The following is a 22,833-nucleotide window of genomic DNA, read 5'->3' on the forward strand; positions in this document are numbered from 1 at the left end:
GCAGAGAAATGCTGGGAGATGTGGTTCTCCCCTATTAAACTTCCTCCCTGCTTAGTGGGAGGGAAATATGTTATTTAACTGGGACTGTATGTTAGAAGAGAGGGGAGGGTGTTATTTACATGGGACTGTATGTTATAAAAGACTAAGATTTTTTTTACATGGGACTGTATGTTATGGAAGATTGGAGGGAAATTACTGGTGTTATTTACATGGGACTGGATATTATAGAAGACTGTAGGGTAAGGAGTGATGTTATTTATATGGGACAATGTGTTGGAGGGGGTGAAGGAGAGGATTTAAGTTATTTACATGGGACTGTATGTTATAGAGAACTGTAAGAGAGATACGTTAATTACATGGGACTGGAGGGAGATGACTGGTGTTATTTACATGGGACTGCATGGTATAGAAGACTGGAGGTAGAGGAGTGAAGTTATTTACATGGGACTGCATGGTATAGAAGACTAAGGAAGAGAGGTTATTTACATGGGACTGCATGGTATCGAAGACTGGAGGGAGAGGACAAGCATTATAATTTATCGTGGCACTGCAAGGAATATTATAAATACTGTGGGGAGTGGTGGCGGGCATTACTACTACTGAGGGCTCCATAAGAGTGCCTTATAGATTGGCCTTATTTCTATTAGGGGTGCCCTGTAGGGAGCCTTATTACCACTTGGGGTACTATTTGGGAGGTGCCTTCCACCTAGCAGTGAGCCCAGTGATGTCACCGGCACTAATGGACATGCTTTAGCGCTGCTCTAGCCTGTAAAATGGCTAAGACACCCATCAGTGTTGGTCCCATGTTCATTTGTGCCCGCATTGTTGAGAACAAAATGAATATTTGAATATATGCGAATGATCCTCTAGGAGCAACAGGGGCGTTACCATTACACCTAGAGGCTCTGGTTTCTCTGCAACTGGCACACCCTGTCTACTTTGACAACGCCTCGCAATGGAAATGTCATCACAACTGTCATCACATCACAACGCCCCTGTTTGCATACAATAAAACATCATATTTCTCAGCAATGCGGGCACACATGAACATGGGACCAACACAGATGCCTTCAGCTGCCAAGCGCACATGTAACAGGTCAGTCGTTTAATTGTCCAAGCGTATGAGGGAGTCCTGAGGGATAGCTGAAGGCCTAGGGAACATTTTACCATCAGCTATCTAAAAAGTTTGGACTTCAGTGGGGGGAGGAAGCCAGCACTAAAGTGCCCAGGGCAGCATAAAATATGACCCTGGCTCCACAGCAGTAGCGGGATGTAGTGTCACACATCACACTGCTGGTCTGTGTATGAGGAGGAGCCGTGCGGCCCGGAATCTGCTGTGCTCCTACACAGACCAGCAGAGCAATGTGTGACACTACATCCTGCTACTGCTGTGGAGCGCCAGCGGCTGAACTGTGATCATGAGGAACTAGGTGAGTATTTTTTTTTTCACTTTCTGTGAACAGGACATATATCTGGGCATAGCTACTGTGAGGGGGCACATATCTGGGCATAGCTACTGTGAGGGGGCACATATCTGGGCATAGCTACTGTGAGGGGGCACATATCTGGGCATAACTACAGTGAAGGGGCACATATATGGGCATAACTACAGTGAAGGGGCACATATCTGGGCATAACTACAGTGAGGGAGCACATATCTGGGCATAACTACAGTGAGGGAGCACATATCTGGGCATAACTACTGTGAAGGGGCATATATCTGGGCATAACTACAGTGAAGGGGCACATATATGGGCATAACTACAGTGAAGGGGCACATATCTGGGCATAACTACAGTGAGGGAGCACATATCTGGGCATAACTACAGTGAGGGAGCACATATCTGGGCATAACTACTGTGAGGGGGCACATATCTGGGCATAACTACTGTGAGGGGGCACATATCTGGGCATAACTACTGTGAAGGGTGCAGATATTTTGGCATTACTACTCTGAAGGGTGCACAGTGTGGGCATAACTACTGTGAGGGGGCACATATCTGGGCATAACTACTGTGAGGGGTGCAGATATTTTGGCAATACTACTCTGAAGGGTGCATAGTGTGGGCATAACTACTGTACTATGTACTGGCACAAAAGGGGAATAATTATTATGTGGGGGCATTAAGGGGGCTGGGTGTGTATAGTTAGTTAGAGGCATGGTCTAGTATGAAAACATATATGTACATATTGTAAACATATTGACCCATATCAACAAGATGTTTTTTATTTGCACGTATATGTTTATATTTGTGGCTTGGGGGGGGGGGGGGGGGGGGCAGGCACATCCTTCGAACAAGGGCCCTCTGCTGTCTGTGCCCGCCCCTGCGGTGAGCCTACATTCTTTTATCACTTTATAACGCCCCCATCCTTGGGCAAATAGTCCAACAGCTTAGAAGGCGCCTTTAATGTTGAACATGGAAAATAAGCATGGAGTGGCAAAGCGAACTGCATATGTTGTATCTCTATCCAAGTCCAGACTCTGGAGGCTTCACAATTGTAATTGGATATAAAGGAGATGGACGGCAAACACTAAGGATTGGACACAATGGAATATGTAGTATATTGTGCTGAGCTTGATGGCTGTTCTCTATATCTGCTCACTGGAGCCATTCTGTTACAGAAGAAATACTAGGGATCAGGGAGTGCCCCAAATCCAGAGGTCCATTTTAATGAAATGCAGCACGTATGATGGAAGAAAGTGTTCTGGATACCTATTCTAGCCCAGCTGCCCTTATGGATAACAATGAATGTGATGTAAATTCTTGCTGGAGCACTGTAGTACCTTCACAGGGTTAGGGCTCATGCACACGACCGCACCGTGTTTTGGGGTCCACAAAACACAGCTGTGTGCGGTCCACAAGAATAGGGCATAGTCTATTTTTACATTTATTTTGTTGCAGGGCCACGGAAGGGATGCGGACAACACACAGTGTGCTGTCCACATCTTTTGCAGACCCATCAAAATGGGTCTGCATCCAAGCCGCAAAAAATGCGTCTCAGATACGGACCCAAACAACGGTCGTGTGCACGAGCCCTTAATCAGCAGAAGTCCTGGGGGACTGGAGCTGCACCAATCACAGATGCCTATCTTACGGGAAGGTCATTGATGTTTAAGTGATGAAGAATTCCTTTACATTGATATATTTTGTATTGCTGACAATAGTTAATAAACTAACCAAATACCGGTACGTTTGTTTTTGCAGTTTAATGTATTTTATGTAATATTGAGAAAAGTTGCATTTAAAGGTGTTGTTTCACCTTGGAAAATGGCATTTATCATGTAGAGAAAGTTAATACAAGGCACTTACTAATGTATTGTGATTGTCCATATTTCTGGTTTGATTCATTTTTCAATCGCATTATACACCGTTCGTATGCAGGGATTACGGCCACCACTGCTGCGCAGATACAAGATGGCTTTTTCCTATAGTGTGCAAGCACCGCCACCACTGATGGATTACAGGGTGGTCGTAACCCCTGGATACAAGCAGTGTATAATGTGATGGAAAAATGAATCCAGACAGCAAAGGAGGCAATATGAACAATCACAATACATTAGTAAGTGCCTTGTATTAACTTTCTCTACATGATAAACGCCATTTACTAACGTGAGACGACCCCTTTTGAATTTGCAGTGTGGGCTTCAATTACCTTGGCTTTGTCAAATTGTACCACACGCAGTAGTCATCCTGATGAGCAGCGAGACAAATCTCCTCCTCTCGCGCCACCTTTAATTCCTCCGGCAGGAAGTATACGCACTGCATCCAGTGGTCCCTCCACTAAAACACGTTCAGAAAAAAGAAAGAACTGGTTTTGTGAGGTTTATGACTGACATCTTGAAATGTACAAGGCTTACGGCGCTCCCTGTGACGCATGCAGGAACGGGGTGGTGCTAAACCTTCTATTTACTGAAGAGGTGAGTAAATGTCTCAAGACTGCGTTGGTCGACGCCGATTTCCAGATGTTGTTCTGAATGTGGAACCTTGTACCATCCAGAAATTCAGATCCTCGCATACAATCCTGCAGATCCCACACAAGTGTACCATCATATACCGCTGGGAATTTCCTTTTTACCCGTTCTTCACATAGAACAGGAGACAGTATGGCTTCTCTTCTATTCATGGTGAGGAACTACTCACCAAGCTGAAGATTCTCCCGCTGCCCACCCCTTCTTCACTAGAAAAGGCCTCCTAGTTGAGGTGTTGGCTACATGTATGTGCGGAACCCTATGCGGTATTTCATATGGCCATATTCTGCAGTCTGTTGTTGTTTGTTTAGTTAGTCGCTTTAGTACTTGGTAATGTATTCTATTTAGGATTTATAGTAAATTTGGATTAGGTTAGAACAGTGATTCTTCTTGAAAATTTGGAGTTGATATGTTAGTTTTTTGTTGTAGGATATATTGCTATTACTATATATTTTTTCAGTCACATTTTGGTTGCATGTAATATACGAATTATCATTATCTGCATATACTTATCTTTATAATTTAGGGGCTCTTGAGTGCACATGTGGCACTGGAGGGTACATTTTTATATTTCTAACATTTTTCACAAATCTAGATGGACCTCAATCACAAGAATAGGGGCCGTGCACTCCTATTTGAACAGAACAGCGGACACATATGCGCCTCTGCTGCTCCAGTCAAAATGGAGGACATGGGCCCCCATTTTTGAGATCTGAGGGGACCTGTGCATAGAGGATTAGTTCCTGTAAAGGGGCAATCTCTTTAAATTAAACTTTTATTTTCAATGGGCAACAAAAAAAAAGCTTATGTACTTGGACATGTGTCTTAGAGTCGCCATAGATTTCTTTTATCGAACTGACTACCCTTCACCATTTAAAAAAACTGAAACCTGATCTGCATACGTGGTCTCAACACCACCTCTCCTGGTTTGGTTGCATCTCCTCCATCAAAATGACCCTTTCGGCAAAGTTTCTATTTACAACTACACCCATTATGGTGCCAAGGAAAGATAGCATTTTCTTACATCTTGGAAAGAACATAAAATGGTTGTATGGCTAATTGGAGTGTGAAGGAAGACATCTTAGACATCTTGCCTATATCCAGTCCCCCAGGTTCATTATCTTAAATGATCAAACAGCAACCAGATAATATCTTACATCAAAGGTAACCATTAATACCCGTCTGTCAGCTTCTGCATGGACAGGGTCACTTGTGCCATTGCAGTCAATAACTGGCCTCATCGGTGACGTGTTCCCAAGCAGCACATTGTCTAGCAGTAACCAGCTGCTTGGGGACATGTTACCGCAGAGGCCAGTCATTGGTTGCAGTGATGCAAGTGACACTGTCTGTGCGAAAGTTTACAGACGAGGATCATAAGTTCAGTGAAGAGGGCTTGGGAGCCACAGAGCAGTGGGGAGATTTTTTCAAACAATATCCATCATCAGATTCATAGGAGAGAATTGAGGGGAATATTTGAAGTCAGTTTTGCTTGAGTCTGTGTTGGCGTACTTTATGTCACATTTATCAAATGTCACATGTTTCATAAATTAGTGTTATCCTTAAAGGGGTTCTGCACTTTGTTTTAACTGATGATCTATCCTCTGGATAGATCATCAGCATCTGATCGGCGGGGGTCCGACACCCGGGACCCCCGCCGATCAGCTGTTTGAGAAGGCAGCGGCGCTCCAGTAGCACCGCGGCCTTCTCACTGTTTACCTCTGGCCCAGTGACGTAAACTGACTTGACTAGTATCACTGGCCTGGCCGGGGCTAAGCTCGGTTCACTTGAATGGAGCTTAGCCCCACTCAGGCCACTGATACTAGTCGTGACGTCACTGGGCCAGAGGTAAACAGTGAGAAGGCCGCGGTGCTACTGCCAGCGCCGCTGCCTTCTCAAACAGCTGATCGGCGGGGGTCCCAGGTGTCGGACCCCGCCGATCAGAAGCTAATGATCCATCCAGAGGATAGATCATCAGTTAAAACAAAGTGCAGAACCCGTTTAAGCCTAACACTTTTGTCTGGAAAAGCTCCTCCAGTTTTCCTACTGCACCCTCCTACCGGACTCAGATTGCAATGACAAATCTGGAGAAAAACTCATTAACCGTGGTGACATTCACTTTCCCACCCATATTTCCAAACTGGATCAAGTGGTGTAAAACTGCAAAAATTCACACATTGTGCCAGCGAGCCCAAAAAGTCTCAAAGGCCCAATTTTTTTGTTGTTTTAAACAGGAATTCTGGAGTAAAGGTATGATTAGTCAGGGCCATTGTGTGGTAGAGATGTGGCCTCTGATTCATACCTGGTGATCCAAAGGCTGCCCTATTCTGGACCTCATATGCTCCCTTACCTGAATTAACCTCAGCAGAATTTGATTGTATGCATTTATTAATGGCCTATCAACATCAGTACCAAAGCATACCCACAAAAAGCAATGATCACAATTGCTTGGTTGTGGCGCATATCCACCATTACTCTGGAGCTCACCAGTTCACAATTCTCCTGCACCATAGCTAAAGATCAGATAGCAAGGATTTTGCCCGAGACATAGGAGAACGTTGGTGATGTATGGGAGCCGTGGAAGTCACATGTATGTATGTGAGTAAGCAGCAATCCTCTACTAAACAACTTCCCCTTTTTCTCACCCTTCCTTCCTACCTGTTGGCAAGTAAGCTAAGCATGCCAGAAACCTCAACCCCAAGCCCCTTCCTTACCGGCACAGGATGCAATGCAGGATATAACCAGCCTGGCTTCATGCTGCAGTTGATTGTAGCTTCAGGGTCCATGTCAATGTCCCACCACGACAATACCACCTGGGCTGATCCACCGGCCAAAGATGTGAAGCTGACATTATGAGACGCCGAAGAACTGCTGACCTGCTTGCTGAAGTCCACTCTTCGAAAAATAAAAAAAATACTTTCTTTTAAATAAGCAACAATTTTATGTGCACTAATCTACAGTGAAAATACAGGGATGTCCACTCAATCCATGAGACAATCCATACAGAGAACAGAAATTTGCAAAACAATATTGGAATCCCTTCTAGCTAAAATATATAGCTGCATTAAACAGCGCCTTCTACTGAGGGGGTTAATTACAAACAAAAGGACCAATAGGCACGGTGTGTGTGACGTTTATAACATCATTATATCCCGACATGTTTCACCGGAAAACGGCGATCTGCCCGATATCCTGAAGACACCGCTTTCCAGCGAAACATGTAGGGAGGCAGTTTGTGTGTGTTTTAAAGGGAACCTGTCACCAGGATTTTGTGTATAGAGCTGAGGACATGGGTTGCTAGATGGCCGCTAGCACATCCGCAATATCCAGTCCCCATAGCTCTGTGTGCTTTTATTGTGCAAAAAAAAACTGTTTGAAACATATGCAAATTAACCTGAGATTTGTCCTGTCCCAGAGATGAGTCCAGCATGAAGGAGCCCAGCACCGCCCCGCATCCTCAGAATCTACTCCTTGCTCCCCGACGTCAGAAAGCCATAAGCGAGCTAGCGCATGTGCAGTGTTGTCATAGTGTTCCTTTCCTGTGCTGGCATCAGTCTCAGGGAAGGAACTGCGCATGCGCTAGCTCACGCATAGCGAGATTACGGCGCTCTGGCTTTCTGACGTCGGGGAGCAAGGAGGAGATTCTGAGGATGCGGGGCGGTGCTGGGCTCCTTCACGCTGGACTCATCTCTGGTTAATTTGCATATGTTTCAAACTGATTTTTTTTTACACAATAAAAGCACACAGAGCTATGGGGACTGGATATTGCGGATGTGCTAGCGGCCATATAGCAACCCATGTCCTCAGCTCTATACACAAAATCCCGATGACAGGTTCCCTTTAAGTACAGCAGCTAGGCAGGGATAGCCCGGTACAATACATCAATGTTTAGGGAAAGGAAAGAAATAAGAAAGAATGCCGCCGGTGAAGGTGCACAACTAACGGACTACAATGTGTTACATCCAACAAGCTGAAGACTATAGCAGCTGAATAACCCTTTAGGTACTAGCTATAATGTGGAGCTTTAGCCTGCCAACTGCTGAGATGTTAAAACAGTCTCATGTACTGTATATGTATAGTCAATTTTGAGCAGTTTTGTAATAAAAGTTATATATTAATTACTAAGGCACGTGTAAATAGACGCTCTAGAGTCTACTGAGGGGGGGCACAATGATTTCAGTGTGTGCCCTGAAAGGCTTCATCAGTCTACAACCACTGTTTCCCCCGTCTCACTTACATGATTAGGGAAGTATTACACTTTTTCACTAAGGTATATATGTATATAGCTGGAGCTTGTATATAAGGCAGCAGTGAATTTCATCAGACTCCTCACCTGAAGATAACCAGGATGTCACTGAGAGGTCTGAAGTCTCCTGGCTTTAGCTGGCTCAGCTGGATATCACATACTGAGGGGGCTCCTGGGCAGCTCTGCATTTCAGGTGGTGGTTGAATGGTTCTGCCATCCAACTGCATGGGTAAGAGCTTGTTCCAACTCCAGAGCCTGTGTGACTCGACTACTTGAGCATAAACAGTGGCTCTGTGAGGGACTGCTTCCCAACGCTCCTAGAAACAAAGGTAGAGAGAGGTTTGTTCGCTAACAGAACAGCAGTAGCAATAAGATAAAAGTAGAAGGAAAATAACAAAATGTAGAACAGATCCAACATAAAGCAAAAGCATTCTGCAAACACAGAATATATGAACGAATTCTATATTTACCATATGAATAAACGTGAGGTAGGTACGTACGTAGCAAATATATTTTGATCAAAATCTTTTGTGGCCATCCACAACGGCAAGGTGACCTCTCTTGTATGCTACCTCATCTGGTGCCAGCTGGCCTCCAATGAATACTTATATAATGAGCATAGCATTAGCTCCTATCTTTTGGGGGACACTTATCAAACCAGATACGTCTGTTTTTTGGTGAAAAAATGTTGCACGACGTGCCGACTGCGCCGTTTTCTGCAACATTTAGGAGATACATCAGATTAGATCTGGATTGTGGCAGATTTAGTATCTGAGACACTTGGCATCCTACACCAGGCAGCAACCTGGTTTATTTTTTAAGACTAAGGCCTCAAGCACACAACCGTTTTACGGGACCGCGTCCGAGCCACGTTTTTTGCGGCTCGTGTGCAGAGCCATTTACTTTAATGGGGCCGCAAAAGATGCGGACAGCACTCCGTGGCCCCGGGAAAAACATATAGCATGTCCTATTCTTGTCCGTTTTGCGGACAAGAATAGGCATGTCTACAATGGGCCGCCCGTTCCGTTCCGCAAATTGCGGAAGGCATTGGGTGTCTTCCGTTTTTTGCAGATCTGCGGACCGCAAAAAACGGAACGGTTGTGTGCATGAGGCTTAAATCATACAACACAATGAAGTTGCACCAGATACATAAAACTGTGCACCATTTAATAAATTTGATGCAACCACACAGTGCAAAACTAGACTGAGAAATGCCCCCCTCTGTGTTTGCAGAGTGCTGCTGCACTGTATTTTTAGCAATGGTGACGCACACTTGTGCATTATGATGTGCTGATTAACTTTGTTTTTGTCTTTGCAGTGTGCACCATTTTGGTTGGGCACTCCTGGCTAACCCATCTTTCCCAAGGGCTGATTTTAATTAGTGTAGTAAAAAGCGGAAGACAGCTTTCCCTGCATACACTGGAGGCCAGCCGGCACCAGAAGAGGTAGCAATGGGTCCAGTGTATATGTGGACCCTGCCTTCCCTAAATTCATTGAAGGCCAGTTGGCACCTAAAGAGGTAGCAATTAGAGTCACCTTGCCGTGGTGGATGGGCACAAATGATTTTGATCCAAAATATATTTGTTACGTACCTCACGCCTATTCATATAGTGAGTATAGAATTAGTTTATATGGTCTGTGTTTGCAGGGTGATGTTGCATTTTGTTTGATTTTGTATTTTTGGCAATGGTGGAGTGCACCTGCGCATTAGGCCTCATGCACACGAACGTTGTTTTGGTCCGCATCTGAGCCTCATTTTTGGCGGTTTGGATGCGGACCCATTCACTTCAATGGGGCCGCAAAATATGCGGACAGCACTCCATGGCTCCACAAAAAAATAGAACATGTCCTATTCTTGTCCATTTTGTGGACAAGAATAGGCATTTCTATTCTGGGAGCCCGGACCGCAAAACACGGCACGGTCATGTGCATGAGGCCTTAAAATGTACTGACTGGGCGGGTTCACATCACAGTTTAGTTTTCCATTCTTCTGACCCGTCAGAAGAACAAAAAAAAAAAAAAAAAAAAAAAAAAAGAATCCTGTATTTAAAGCATCCGTCATACACATTTCGCATCTGTTTTAGCCATTTCCATTTGAGAGCCATTATCCTGCAAGAAAGGAGTGTTCCAAAGAGGAAAATCAATTTAAAATGAAAAGCTCATCCTTGAATAGGATAAAAATGTAATGCTGATTCAATTCGTAATAAATGCTTATAGAGGTCACAGTTCTGATTTTCATACAGCCCCAAATCCCCCGCATAGACACAGACCTACTTTTAGAGCACTAGCTATAGCCGCCACTGTATAATGTGACATTCTTTCATTTCAGTACATAGCAGTAGGCAACAGGCCCCTGAGCGCCTTCTAGTGGTGGCTGCAGGCAACAGCCTGTTAATATTGGCAGTATATGTTCATACAGCTCTGCCTGCTATAAAGACATTACAATTAACCAGCATGAATTTTATAATTTTCTCCACTTACCTGCATAAGATTAAGCTGTGCGTGTTCATAACTAGGCAGAGCTCCCTCTCCTATTAGCTCAGTATCAAATAATTCTGTGATTAATATGTTGGCTTTCTGCATCATGTCTCCGTCTGCACAAACATCAACATAATCAAAAATCAGTTCAACTTCAACTTGTATTTTTGGTAATGTGTAGAGCACCACGGCTGTATCCCAGAGCTCATAATGTTCAAAAGGCAGGGCTAAAATGTTCATAGACAACCTGCTTCTGGGTCAGGGTCCCATGCACAGCGGAGCAGCTACCTCAGTCCAATCTACTGAAGATCAGATATCTCAGCCTCCGGAAATCGGTACATTCTTACCTGGTCCTACCGTCACCTCTGTTGAATGCTTGTTGATGACTTTGATCTTGTCACTGAAGCCATTTGCTTTCACTATCTGCACTGCTGCATCTGCCATAGGCTTGAAAACCTGCCCAATAATAAGACCCGAGAGGTTACGTCACGCGGCGGTCTCAGAAAAAAATATATAACGCATCTGATTCTCCGGATGATATCCAGAGAGACGGATCCGTTCTTGCAATGCATTTGTAAGACGGATCTGCATCCGGATCCGTCTACAAATGCTGTCCTTTTGCATGTAGATTGCCGGATCGCTCTGCCGCAAGTGTGAAAGTAGCCTTAGACGCCTTTAAACCAAACTGTTGCATTAGTAAAAGTGCAATCAGTGCAGATTGCAGATTTGTGGACAGTCCCTTTAATATTAATAACCTATAACCTCAGGATAGGCTGTCAAAAAATGAATGCGAGCAGTTAGCAGCTCTGTTCACTACACAACGGATGGAGCCGTGCAGTTCCAGCACCAACGGCCGACAGCAGCTTTTTTCTGAAATTACTGACCCCCACTGATCTGACAACTCCTGTGCCCCTAAACATAAAATAAATGAAAGACTTGTCCGTGGTCCCGCCGCTACTCCGTCCCCACAGGGCCATGAAGCAGCTGAGTCAAGTGACTGCTCCGGCCCATCACTGGCCTCAGTGGTCACAGAGGCTTGAACGGTACATGGCTGCTGTGACCGCTGAGGTCTGTGACTGGCCGCAGCAGCCGGAAACAGAGGCGACTCTGCCTTTTTTTATGCTCAAGGTGTTTAAGAGGCACAGGTCTGGACCAATGGGGTTGTGGGCTCCAAAGCTGTACAACCCCTTTAATGGCCAATCCTGAAGGTAGGCCAGCAATATTCAAATCCTGGAATGCCCTTTAAAGACTATAACCATGGAAATGCATAGGGGCTGCATATACAATATGGTAGAACAATTCTCATTAAGACAATATGCAGCGTTACTTGACGTAAATATATTACAACATTGCTGTATATACAAATTAATCTTAGCAGGACAGTTCACCTCAATGGCATAGCAGTAGTCCGCCCCGGCTGTGAGAGCCATCATGGATAAGAGTCCAGTCCCTGTCCCAATGTCTAAAACAATGGCCTCTTCTCCTCTGTCCTTCACTCTCTTCACTGCGGAGCAAATCCCCTGGCAATACTTCTCATTCTGCAGAACATATGCACAATGGTGGCAATTAGATCAACTAGAAATGAGATCATACAGCAAAGAGCTTATTAGTGGGAAAGGCTGGAAATGTTCATAAGCTAAAATTACTTCTCATACTTACACGGTCCTTGTCATGTAGCATATCGGCATAAGAAGACCTGGACGAGAGAATGGCAAACATTTAAAAATTCGGAAAGGCTATCGGATTCGCTAAACACATTCAAATAGAGATCTACACTGTTGAAATGGCTTTCCAGTTTGGCTGAGATTGGTCATATAGTCTAGTGATAAATCTGCATTCCTCTTCCTGTTTTCATCTATCAGAAGAATTTCCCATGGAGAGCTGAAAACACTCGACCAAATACCCTTTTAGTGAATCTCTTCTAAGTACTCAGAGTGCCCTGGGGTGTCTCACTGTGACTAGGCTGCTGATAACCATGTCACATTTGTAAGCATACGCTCACACTCTTTATATGTATGCATGGGAAAACTGTGGCTCATACACCAAATATGTCCATGGGGTCCTACAGATGTGACAGTCACTCTTCTGGCTCTCGCTGAGCAAACAAGCATTGTTATATACGAAAGCACAGTAGGCAATTGGCCACATGCTGATCAGTCATAGCATGCAGCGACATATGTGAACCCCCATCCATTCCAGACCAGAGCGGGCGCCATAGCTGCTGGGTGCCTGCCGTTTTACACAGTAGACGCCCCGAGGTAATGTCTGTGATCGGCAATAACGGTGATCAAAAAAATGTAACATCTTAGATGCCGCGGTCAATTCTGACACAGCATCCGAGAGGCTTTTCCTGTGGGGCGCTGTGCTCCTGGGGCTCCAATGGCTCTCCCGCGCGGTAATCGGGGAGCAGCTCACTCTCTCTGGTAGCCTAAGTCATTGTGAAGGATCCAAGGCTACCCCAGCAATTGTAACTATAGAGCCCTGCCTGTGACAGGGCTCCACAGGAAAATAGTGAACCTCTCATAGACTGCAATGGTAATTCAATGCAGTCTATGGGAGAAATGATCTGATAATCACGTAGAATGTGAGCACCGTTGGGGACAGCTTGATGCTAATGTCTGTAAGGCTGGGTTCACACTTGAGCGTTGCGCAAACGCGCGTTTTACGCGCGTTTTTGACGCGCATTTTTATGCGCGTTTTTGTAATAGTAAACGCGCGTTTGACGCGCGTTTGTGTGATTCACTACAGTGTCCTATGGCCACAAACGCCCCAAAAGTCGCTCATGTACTTTTTGGAGCGTCGGGCGTTTTACAGCGCGATCGTACGCGCTGTAAAACGCCCAAGTGTGAACCATTCCCATAGGGAATCATTGGTTTCTCCTTGTTGAGCGTTTTATAGCGCGTAGGAACGCGCTGTAAAACGCTCAGGTGTGAACCCAGCCTAAAGCGCCACGGAATATGTCAACGCTATATAAGTGCATAAAATAAATAAATAAATCACATATTCTAGTCCCATAGAGGAACTTTATAAATGTGGAAAAAAGTAAAAAAAAAAAAAAAAAAAAAGATATTCTAAGTATTTAAGCAACATATAAAAATCACCCTGCTTTCCCCATTTTAAAATTAAAAAAATAAGTAAACAATAAAAAATAAAGATCATTTACACTGCCACTTCCCAAAAAAATCTGTATTATTAAAATATAAATGTATTTATTCCGTACAGTGAACGTTATAACAGCGGATTCAGCATTGTTTCATTGCTTTACCTCCAAAAAAATTGAAGAAAAACTGATCATAAGGTCATACACACTCCAAAATGGTGTCAATAAACACTACAGATCGCACCACAAAAAAAAAAAAAAAAAGCTCTCACCGTAGGCGTAAATATATAAAAAAAAAGATAGGGGGTCAGAATACGGTAATACAAATAAAAAAACATACCGTAACTTTTTTCAAAGTTTTTATTTTTTTAAGCATTAAAAGACAATAAAATTATAAAAATGTGGTATCGCTATAATCATACTGACCCGCAGAATGGAGTAAACATATCACTTTTACCGAATGTGGCACGTTACAAAAACCAACCCCATGAAATTGTGCAGGATTTGCATTTTTTTTCTTTTACATTCCACCCCATTTGGAATTTTTTTCCAGACTCCCACTATTAAATAGGATGTACAGTAAATGAGGCCATTAGAAAGTACAACTTGTCCCGCAAAAAAGAAGCCCTCGTCCATCTATAAGCCTGTGTGAAACAGCAGGGGCCATCTTTAAAGAGACAATATGCGCCGTTTATGTACTGCACATGTCGTCAAAGGTTAAAGGGTTTTTCCAAGACATTAATACTGAAGACCTATCCTCTGGAAAGGTCATCAGTATCTGATCGGAAGGGTTCGACACCTGGCACCCCCGCCGATCTGCTATCTGAGTACACACAGCTTTTCCTAGATCAGTCGCGTGGCCCAGGAGCAGCTCAGCCCCATAGAAGTGAAAGGAGCTGAGCTGTGATACCAAGAACAGCCACTAAACGATGTACGGCGCTGTACTTAGTAAACAAGGAGAAGGCCGCACTGGTGCCTTCTCAAACAGCTGACGGGCTGGACTCCTGGGTATCAGAAAAATCTCAGAAAACCCTTTTAAATACAATTTGCTCAATATCTGAAGCACGTGCCATGAGCAAGGACTGCTGTCCGAAACATGGCGGCATTGTGATCATGTCCTGAGCTTTGTGATTTTAAACTAGGAAATAAAAGTGGATGATTTTAACCCACAGATGATCGGGAATGAAGCAGACGCTCCTGATCACTGCCAGATCATCGGCGGAGATGAGAGCTACATTTACACGCAGCAATCAGCTCCGCTGTATGGGGACAAGCGGACGATTCAGCGACCTCTTGTCCGCATAGAAAATCATTGCTGCAGCGCAGCAGATCGTCTTCTGTACACCACAACCTGCTGCGCAGGAGCAATGATTTTACGGGCCGGCGGAACGACACAACCTTTTACACTGTCAGATTATCGGGAACGAGCGTTTTTCACAAACTCTAACCCCCCATAATCTGACAGATAATAGGACCTGGGGCTGAAAGAACGGTGGCGAGCTGTAATATATTTTCAGAACTGCCATAAATCATAGTCAAGTTTCCTGGCCCTGAGAGGCTATGCCCCCTAAGCTAAGCAAAGTGGGAAGCATGGCACCAAGACCTCAAAAAGATGCTAAATTTTAGCACAAATGGTGTGCAGAAATCTGCGGCTTTTTGCTGACATTTTCCAGTGCTTGGGGTCGATAAATTCCCCCCATTACCCCGTGTACCCTGGAGCTTGACTGACCGAGAAGCTAGGCTACGTTGTGTGGACCTTATTGTCTATGCCACTTACCGGGCAATCTCTTGGTGATAATCATAGTTCTCATCCTCTTCTATCCAGTCCAAGGACCCAGTGATGGGGTTGACCCGACCACAGAACACCATCCTCCCGATCCCTGCGAACGCTCAATGTCAATGGAAGCTAAAGCTGTAAAAAACAACAGCGGTTTAGTGTGTAGTACATACATAATACATCCGTGGAGGGCCCAGACCACAGGACAAAGCCACAACAGCAACCCATGTGGTGGACACAGTTATGCCCTGGCACATCAGGAATGCCATCTTATCACAAAAGGTAATGTACACATTTACTTCACCCCTGCAGCGTTCATCCTACAATATCTTCAGAATAACATCCATCACAGGAACATCTGAACATGACGTCACTATTAAGGCTGCTTTCACACTAGCGTTCGGGTTTCCGTTCGTGAGCTCCGTTTGAAGGAGCTCACGAGCGGACCCGAACGCAGCCGTCCAGCCCTGATGCAGTCTGAATGGAGGCGGATCCGCTCAGACTGCATCAGTCTGGCGGCGTTCAGCCTCCGCTCCGCTCGCCTCCGCACGGACAGCTGAACGCTGCTTGCAGCGTTCGGGTGTCCGCCTGGCCGTGCGGAGGCGTGCGGATCCGTCCAGACTTACAATGTAAGTCAATGGGGACGGATCCGTTTGAAGATGCCACAATGTGGCTCAATCTTCAAGCGGATCCGTCCCCCATTGACTTTACATTGAAAGTCTGGACGGATCCGTCCCAGGCTATTTTCACACTTAGCTTTTTTTAGCTAATATAATGCAGACGGATCCGTTCTGAACGGAGCCTCCGTCTGCATTATTATGGGCGGATCCGTTCAGAACGGATCCGCCCGAACGCTAGTGTGAAAGTAGCCTAACTTTAAAATGCATTTTATATGGAGGTTGAGCTTTGCCTTCCTGTTACAGAAGTCCAAATCCCCTGCTGGTACTTCACACAGTCAAATAAAAAAATGCTGGCTGCCGAGGCTACCACTAGGGGCAGCTCACTGCATGTAGATTATACAGCTCCTGAGGCTACCACTAGGGGGAGCTCACTGCATATAGATTATACAGCTGCCTGCACTACCACTAGGGGGAGCTCACTGCATATGGATTATACAGCTGCCTGCACTACCACTAGGGGGAGCTCACTGCATATGGATTATACAGCTGCCTGCACTACCACTAGGGGGAGCTCACTGCACATGGAATATACAGCTCCTGAGGCTACCACTAGGGGGAGCTGACTGCATGTAGATTATACAGCTCCTGAGGCTACCACTAGGGGCAGCTCACTGCATATAGATTATACAGCTGCCTGCACTACCACTAGGGGGAGCTCACTGCATATAGATTATACAGCTGCCCGCACTACCACTAGGGGGAGCTCACTGCATGTAGATTATACAGCTCCTGAGGCTACCACTAGGGGGAGCTCACTGCATATAGATTATACAGCTGCTTGCACTACCACTAGGGGGAGCTCACTGCATGTAGATTATACAGCTCCTGAGGCTACCACTAGGAGAAGCTCACTGCATATAGATTATACAGCTGCCTGCACTACCACTAGGGGGAGCTCACTGCATGTAGATTATACAGCTCCTGAGGCTACCACTAGGAGGAGCTCACTGCATATAGATTATACAGCTGCTTGCACTACCACTAGGGGGAGCTCACTGCATGTAGATTATACAGCTGCTTGCACTACCACTAGGGGGAGCTCACTGCATATAGATTATACAGCTGCTTGCACTACCACTAGGAGGAGCTCACTGCATATAGATTATACAGCTGCCTGCACTACCACTAGGGGGAGCTCACTGCATATAGATTATACAGCTGCTTGCACTACCACTAGGGGGAGCTCACTGCATATATATTATAGATTATACAGCTGCTTGCACTATCACTAGGAGGAGCTCACTGCATATACATTATACAGCTCCTGAGGCTACCACTAGGGGGAGCTCACTGCATATAGATTATACAGCTGCTTGCACTACCACTAGGAGGAGCTCACTGCATATACATTATACAGCTTCTGAGGCTACCACTAGGGGGAGCTCACTGCATATAGATTATACAGCTGCCTGCACTACCACTAGGGGAGCTCTCCGCACATGGATTATACAGCTGCCTGTACTACCACTAGGGGGAGCTCTCTGCACATGGATTATACAGCTGCCTGCACTACCACTAGGGGAGCTCTCCGCACATGGATTATACAGCTGCCTGCACTACCACTAGGGGAGCTCTCCGCACATGGATTATACAGCTGCCTGCACTACCACTAGGGGGAGCTCTCCGCACATGGATTATACAGCTGCCTGCACTACCACTAGGGGGAGCTCTCTGCACATGGATTATACCGCTGCCTGCACTACCACTAGGGGGAGCTCTTTGCACATGGATTATACCGCTGCCTGCACTACCACTAGGGGGAGCTCTCTGCACATGGATTATACCGCTGCCTGCACTACCACTAGGGGGAGCTCTCTGCACATGGATTATACAGCTGCCTGCACTACCACTAGGGGGAGCTCACTGCATATAGATAATACAGCTGCTTGCACTACCACTAGGGGGAGCTCTCCGCACATGGATTATACAGCTGCTTGCACTACCACTAGGGGGAGCTCACTGCACATGGATTATACAGCTGCCTGCACTACCACTAGGGGGAGCTCACTGCACATGGATTATACAGCTGCCTGCACTACCACTAGGGGGAGCTCTCTGTACATGGATCACAGTGCACTAGACTAGGAGCACAGGGTGATTGGTTCTGCACATGTACATTAAAGGAACTGCTATAAGAATCTCACTGCCACTTACTTCTGCCACACTGACAATGCTGGTACGCTGGAGGCCGCCATCTTCCCACAGTGCAACATACCGGAAGCACGTGTGCGATGCCAACCCTGCCACACAAAACATGGCCGCCCAGACAACCCGGCCGCCGACAGTGACGTACTGAGCACTGCGACAGATCACCTGACCGGCAATGGAGGCTGCTGTGCTGCGCGTGAAACGTAAGCGGTGTGCAGACCCGGCGGAGGCGCTCATTATCAGCTGCAAGAGACCGCGGGCTGAGGAGAAGACCCCGGAGTCCGTCACCACCCAAGTGTTCAAGCTAGTGGCTACCGTCACCTCCCAGGTAAGCGCCGTCCACCGCCTGGTGCGCTGGAACTACAAGTCCCAGCATGCCGTGCTCCTCCTGTAGGCTGGTATACAGGTGCACGAGACAGAGCTTGTCGCGCATAGCAACCAATCACAGCGCAGGTTTCATTTTTAAGAGCGCTATAAGAAATGTAAGCTGTGCTGTGATTAGTTGCCATGGGTGATGGAGACTGGGAATTAAATAAAACTTTAATAAATCTCCCCCGATCCCCCAACCTGTGGAACTACAACCCTGTGGATGATGGAGCCTCTTGGGAGTTGTATTTCTTTAGAAAAAATTGGGGGTTAAAGAACACTGTATTACATATTAGAGGTGTTGAGGTCCTAGGCCAGACATTGGTCACTGTACTTTCACACAATTTCGTTTCATTTAATAGAGAATGGTGTAAATAGCAATTTTCTAAATAATTTAATTTAAAAAATATGCCTGCATCCACCTGAGAAAAGCTTTAATGCCATGGCCACTAGGGGTCTCACTTCCACCAAATTGTCAGTCCACTACCGGTTGTCAGGCAAACTCCATCCCTAATAACAGATTTAGAAGACAGCAAAGAGGAAGTGGGGGGGGTGTCAGAGCTAGCTGAGATCTACAGTGCAGGCAGGTTCCACAGAATGGAGATGCCCCTGCTTCTGAGAGAAATGCATCTAGCTGTGCATCTGAAGAGGGGAATAGTATGGCTGAAGAAGACATTAGCAAAGCCCAAAAGACCTGTTCCTTCACAGCTATTATGAAAACTTAAAAAATAATTACTCTTACCGGTAATTTGATTTTCCAGAGTCGATGACAGCACCAGCAGGGAGAGGATCCTCTGCCCAGGACAGGGAACCCACAGATATTTAAGGAGGGGCCTCTCCATTCCTCAGTGGTCTTCAGAGACGGAGAGCATCCCCGATAATTATCCTTCTAAATCCATTGCGTTTAATTCATCCAAATAAAAAAAAAATATTTGCTGTGCACCATAACCAGGACCCATCACCAAAACCAAGGGAGGGAATATAAGGGTGCTGTCATGGACTCTGGAAAATCAAACTACCAGTAAGAGTAATTATCATTTCCACTTCATCACCACGACGGCTACAAGGAGATTGACCCCTGACCTCTGTAGGGGCAGGAACAGAGAGAGGGTTTAAATCCCCCCCTCCCACCACCAGCACCAGTGTTTCCTGTCCCTACAGAGGACAGGGGCAGAGAGAGTCTCCCTGCGGGGAGATGAAGATGAAAGCGGAACTTCCTGACACCTACCGGGTGTTCCCCCTGCCCTCCTGCGGTCTCCGTACTAACGCTGGGCAGGGGCGAAGGAGGGAGGCCTCGCTCCATTATTATATGTGAGCCTGCTCCCGGTCGCGATCTCCCGCCGGGCCTGTTTGGCTATCGCCGGGTGCGCGCCTAAGCGCTTCAGGATAACGGCCGTCGTCACTTCCGGGTGCCGAAGGAAGTGACGTCATTCAGAAGCGTCTCCGAGTCAAATTTTCGCGCGCAGCAGCGCCGAATGTCTCAGTGTACCGGCGTACATCGGAGCCAGCGTGCAGTCATGTCGGCTGAACCCCGCTCCCCTGGAGACCCTTCTGTGCCGCCTGTAGTAAGTCCCCTGTGGGGAAGCGCTTCTTCCTTTACCCTGTACTTGTCTATACACTGTACCAGGTTGCTTGTTCCTCCTCCTCCACATCTCTGGCTTGGGGCTATAACCTGCTGTTAGCATGTGTACTTACCATAGCTAATAAGGGTTGTTCTCCCCAGGTCACTAAGGAGGCTCAGAAAAAGATCAAAAAACAGTCCAAATGTGTGTCCTGCCTCAAACGGCTACCGGACGACTACCGTAAAAAGCTTTGTAAGGACTGCATATCTAATGTGATCGCCGAGGAACAGCCTTCTTTCCTTAAAGATCTAAGGTCCATGATCCATGAGGAAGTTAAAACCTCCTTATCCCAGATACCTTTACCTAGGGATGCACCCCCTTCAAAAAGACGTAGGGGCCCATCCCCTTCCCTATCTGATCCAGAGATTATAGAGGAGGAGGCCTCGTCCTCCAGAACACGGGAGGACGAGGCGGTCTCCTCTGATCTTGAGACTTCAGAATCAGATCAAAGATTCTGCTTCTCCTTGGACGAGATGCCAGACCTGCTAAGGGCAGTCCGGGCCACTATGGGGGTCGAAGAAACCCCTAAAGCACACTCAGTCCAGGATGAGATGTTTGGGAGACTCAGGGTTAAAAAAACCCGGGTGTTCCCAATCAATGAGAACATACGGGATATGGTGTTGGACGAGTGGTCCAACCCAGAAAAGAGGTTGGGGGTGTCCAGGTCCTTTAAAAACCGGCTGTTGTTTGACACGGACGAAGTTAAAATCTTCAGTGAAACACCGAAAATCGATATTCAGGTCGCAAAGGTCAATAAAAAGACTGCCTTGCCCTTTGAAGACACCTCTCAACTGCGTGATCCCATGGACAGGAAGGCTGATAGCCTCTTAAAAAAATCATGGGAAGCAGCGATGCTTATCTTAAAAACAAACATCGCAGCTACCTCAGTTGCAAGATCCATGAAACTGTGGCTAGAGGAACTGGAATCTCGTATCAGAGATAATACTCCTAGGGATGAGATCTTGAGATCCCTCCCCCTGTTAAAATCCGCCACAGCATTTATGGCTGACACCTCAGCGGAATCGGTCAGATTCGCTGCAAAGGACGCGGGACTCTCCAATGCGGCCCGTCGCGCCCTATGGATGAAAAGCTGGTCGGGCGACAACACATCAAAGATGAAGCTTTGCTCCATCCCGTTCTCAGGGGAATACGTCTTTGGCCCCGTCCTAGACCGTATCCTGGAGAAAGCGGCTGACAAGAAAAAGGGATTCCCAGAAGAGAGACCCTACAAAAGGAAATATCCCTTTCGGGCCCCCACTAGCCAGAACAATCCCTTTAAGGGTAAAGGGAAGTCAGGACGCTGGAGTTACCCCAAAGGGGGCAGGGGTAGGAATAACCCCTCCTCCTCCCAGAGTAAACCCTCGGATAAACAATGACGTCAGAGTGGGGGGGAGATTGAAGAATTTTCTGACTCCTTGGGAGTCCATTACCCCGAACCCTTGGGTCCGGGACATCATAAGATCCGGGTACCGGATCGAACTCTCTTCATCTCCCCCAAACCGCTTCATTGTTACCAACCCACATTCCCCCAAAGTACGCGGAAAGATTCTGGAAGGAATTCAAAGCCTTCTGGCAACGGACGTAATAGTACAAGTCCCGCCAACACAGCAAAAACAAGGTTTCTACTCAAACCTGTTTTTGGTAGAGAAAAAAGAAGGCTCTTTCCGTACAATCATAAATCTGAAAGCCCTGAACAAATTTGTCATCTATCGAAAGTTCAGGATGGAATCCCTGAAATCCCTGATTCCGTTGATAAAGAGGAATGCCCTGATGTGCTCAGTAGACCTTCAGGACGCATACTATCACGTCCCAATTCATCCAGAGTCACAAAGGTTCTTGAGGTTCGCCATCCAGGACCACAAGAGGGTAACCCGTCACTACCAGTTTACGGCCCTTCCCTTTGGGATATCATCTGCACCCAGAGTGTTTACAAAGCTGGTAGTCGAAATGATGGCCTTCTTGAGACACAAGGGACTGGTGATCATACCGTACCTGGACGATTTCCTCCTAATTGGCAATTCAGAGAAAGAACTCAGAAGAGACCTACAAACCTTTCTGTCTCTCGTTCAGGATCTGGGTTGGTTGGTGAACTTGAAGAAATCAAACCTGGTGCCCTCCAGCACTATCCAGTTCCTGGGTGTTATCCTGGATTCCCGAACACAACATACCTTCCTTCCGCCAGACAAGGTCAGAAACCTTCAATTAAAGGTCCGACGATTCCAGCACAGGAGGTCCTGTCCTATAAGAGAAGCTATGAGCCTCCTGGGTCTTCTCTCGTCCTGCATCACGTCCGTCCCATGGAGCCAGTCCCACTTCAGATCCCTCCAGTCGTGGATCCTCAGAGCTTGGAACAGACAGCAGGCCTCCTTGGATCAGAAGGTCCTGATCCCTCTGGCAGTAAAAACCTCCCTAGATTGGTGGAAAAACACAAGCAATCTGTCCTTGGGGG

General features: G+C 46.4%; 2 protein-coding genes across 2 annotated transcripts in view; one reads left to right on the top strand and one right to left on the bottom strand.

Moving 5' to 3' along the window:
- PRMT7 (protein arginine methyltransferase 7) overlaps positions 1-18,494 on the bottom strand; it is a 63,045-nt gene extending 44,551 nt beyond the window's left edge. Inside the window, exons 1-9 of the mRNA XM_044269532.1 lie at positions 18,403-18,494; positions 15,569-15,703; positions 12,351-12,387; positions 12,080-12,229; positions 11,039-11,147; positions 10,695-10,807; positions 8,301-8,530; positions 6,682-6,862; positions 3,655-3,782 (exon numbers count right to left, since the gene is read on the bottom strand). Coding sequence (XP_044125467.1) covers positions 3,655-3,782; positions 6,682-6,862; positions 8,301-8,530; positions 10,695-10,807; positions 11,039-11,147; positions 12,080-12,229; positions 12,351-12,387; positions 15,569-15,660 — 1,040 coding nt within the window. The 5' untranslated portion in view covers positions 15,661-15,703; positions 18,403-18,494. The remainder of the gene's footprint in view (positions 1-3,654; positions 3,783-6,681; positions 6,863-8,300; positions 8,531-10,694; positions 10,808-11,038; positions 11,148-12,079; positions 12,230-12,350; positions 12,388-15,568; positions 15,704-18,402) is intronic.
- A 62-nt stretch (positions 18,495-18,556) lies between these two features.
- SLC7A6OS (solute carrier family 7 member 6 opposite strand) overlaps positions 18,557-22,833 on the top strand; it is a 30,150-nt gene continuing 25,873 nt past the window's right edge. Inside the window, exon 1 of the mRNA XM_044270840.1 lies at positions 18,557-18,724. Coding sequence (XP_044126775.1) covers positions 18,572-18,724 — 153 coding nt within the window. The 5' untranslated portion in view covers positions 18,557-18,571. The remainder of the gene's footprint in view (positions 18,725-22,833) is intronic.

This window comes from Bufo gargarizans, chromosome 10 (genome assembly GCF_014858855.1).
Source record: "Bufo gargarizans isolate SCDJY-AF-19 chromosome 10, ASM1485885v1, whole genome shotgun sequence".
NCBI lineage: Eukaryota > Metazoa > Chordata > Amphibia > Anura > Bufonidae > Bufo > Bufo gargarizans.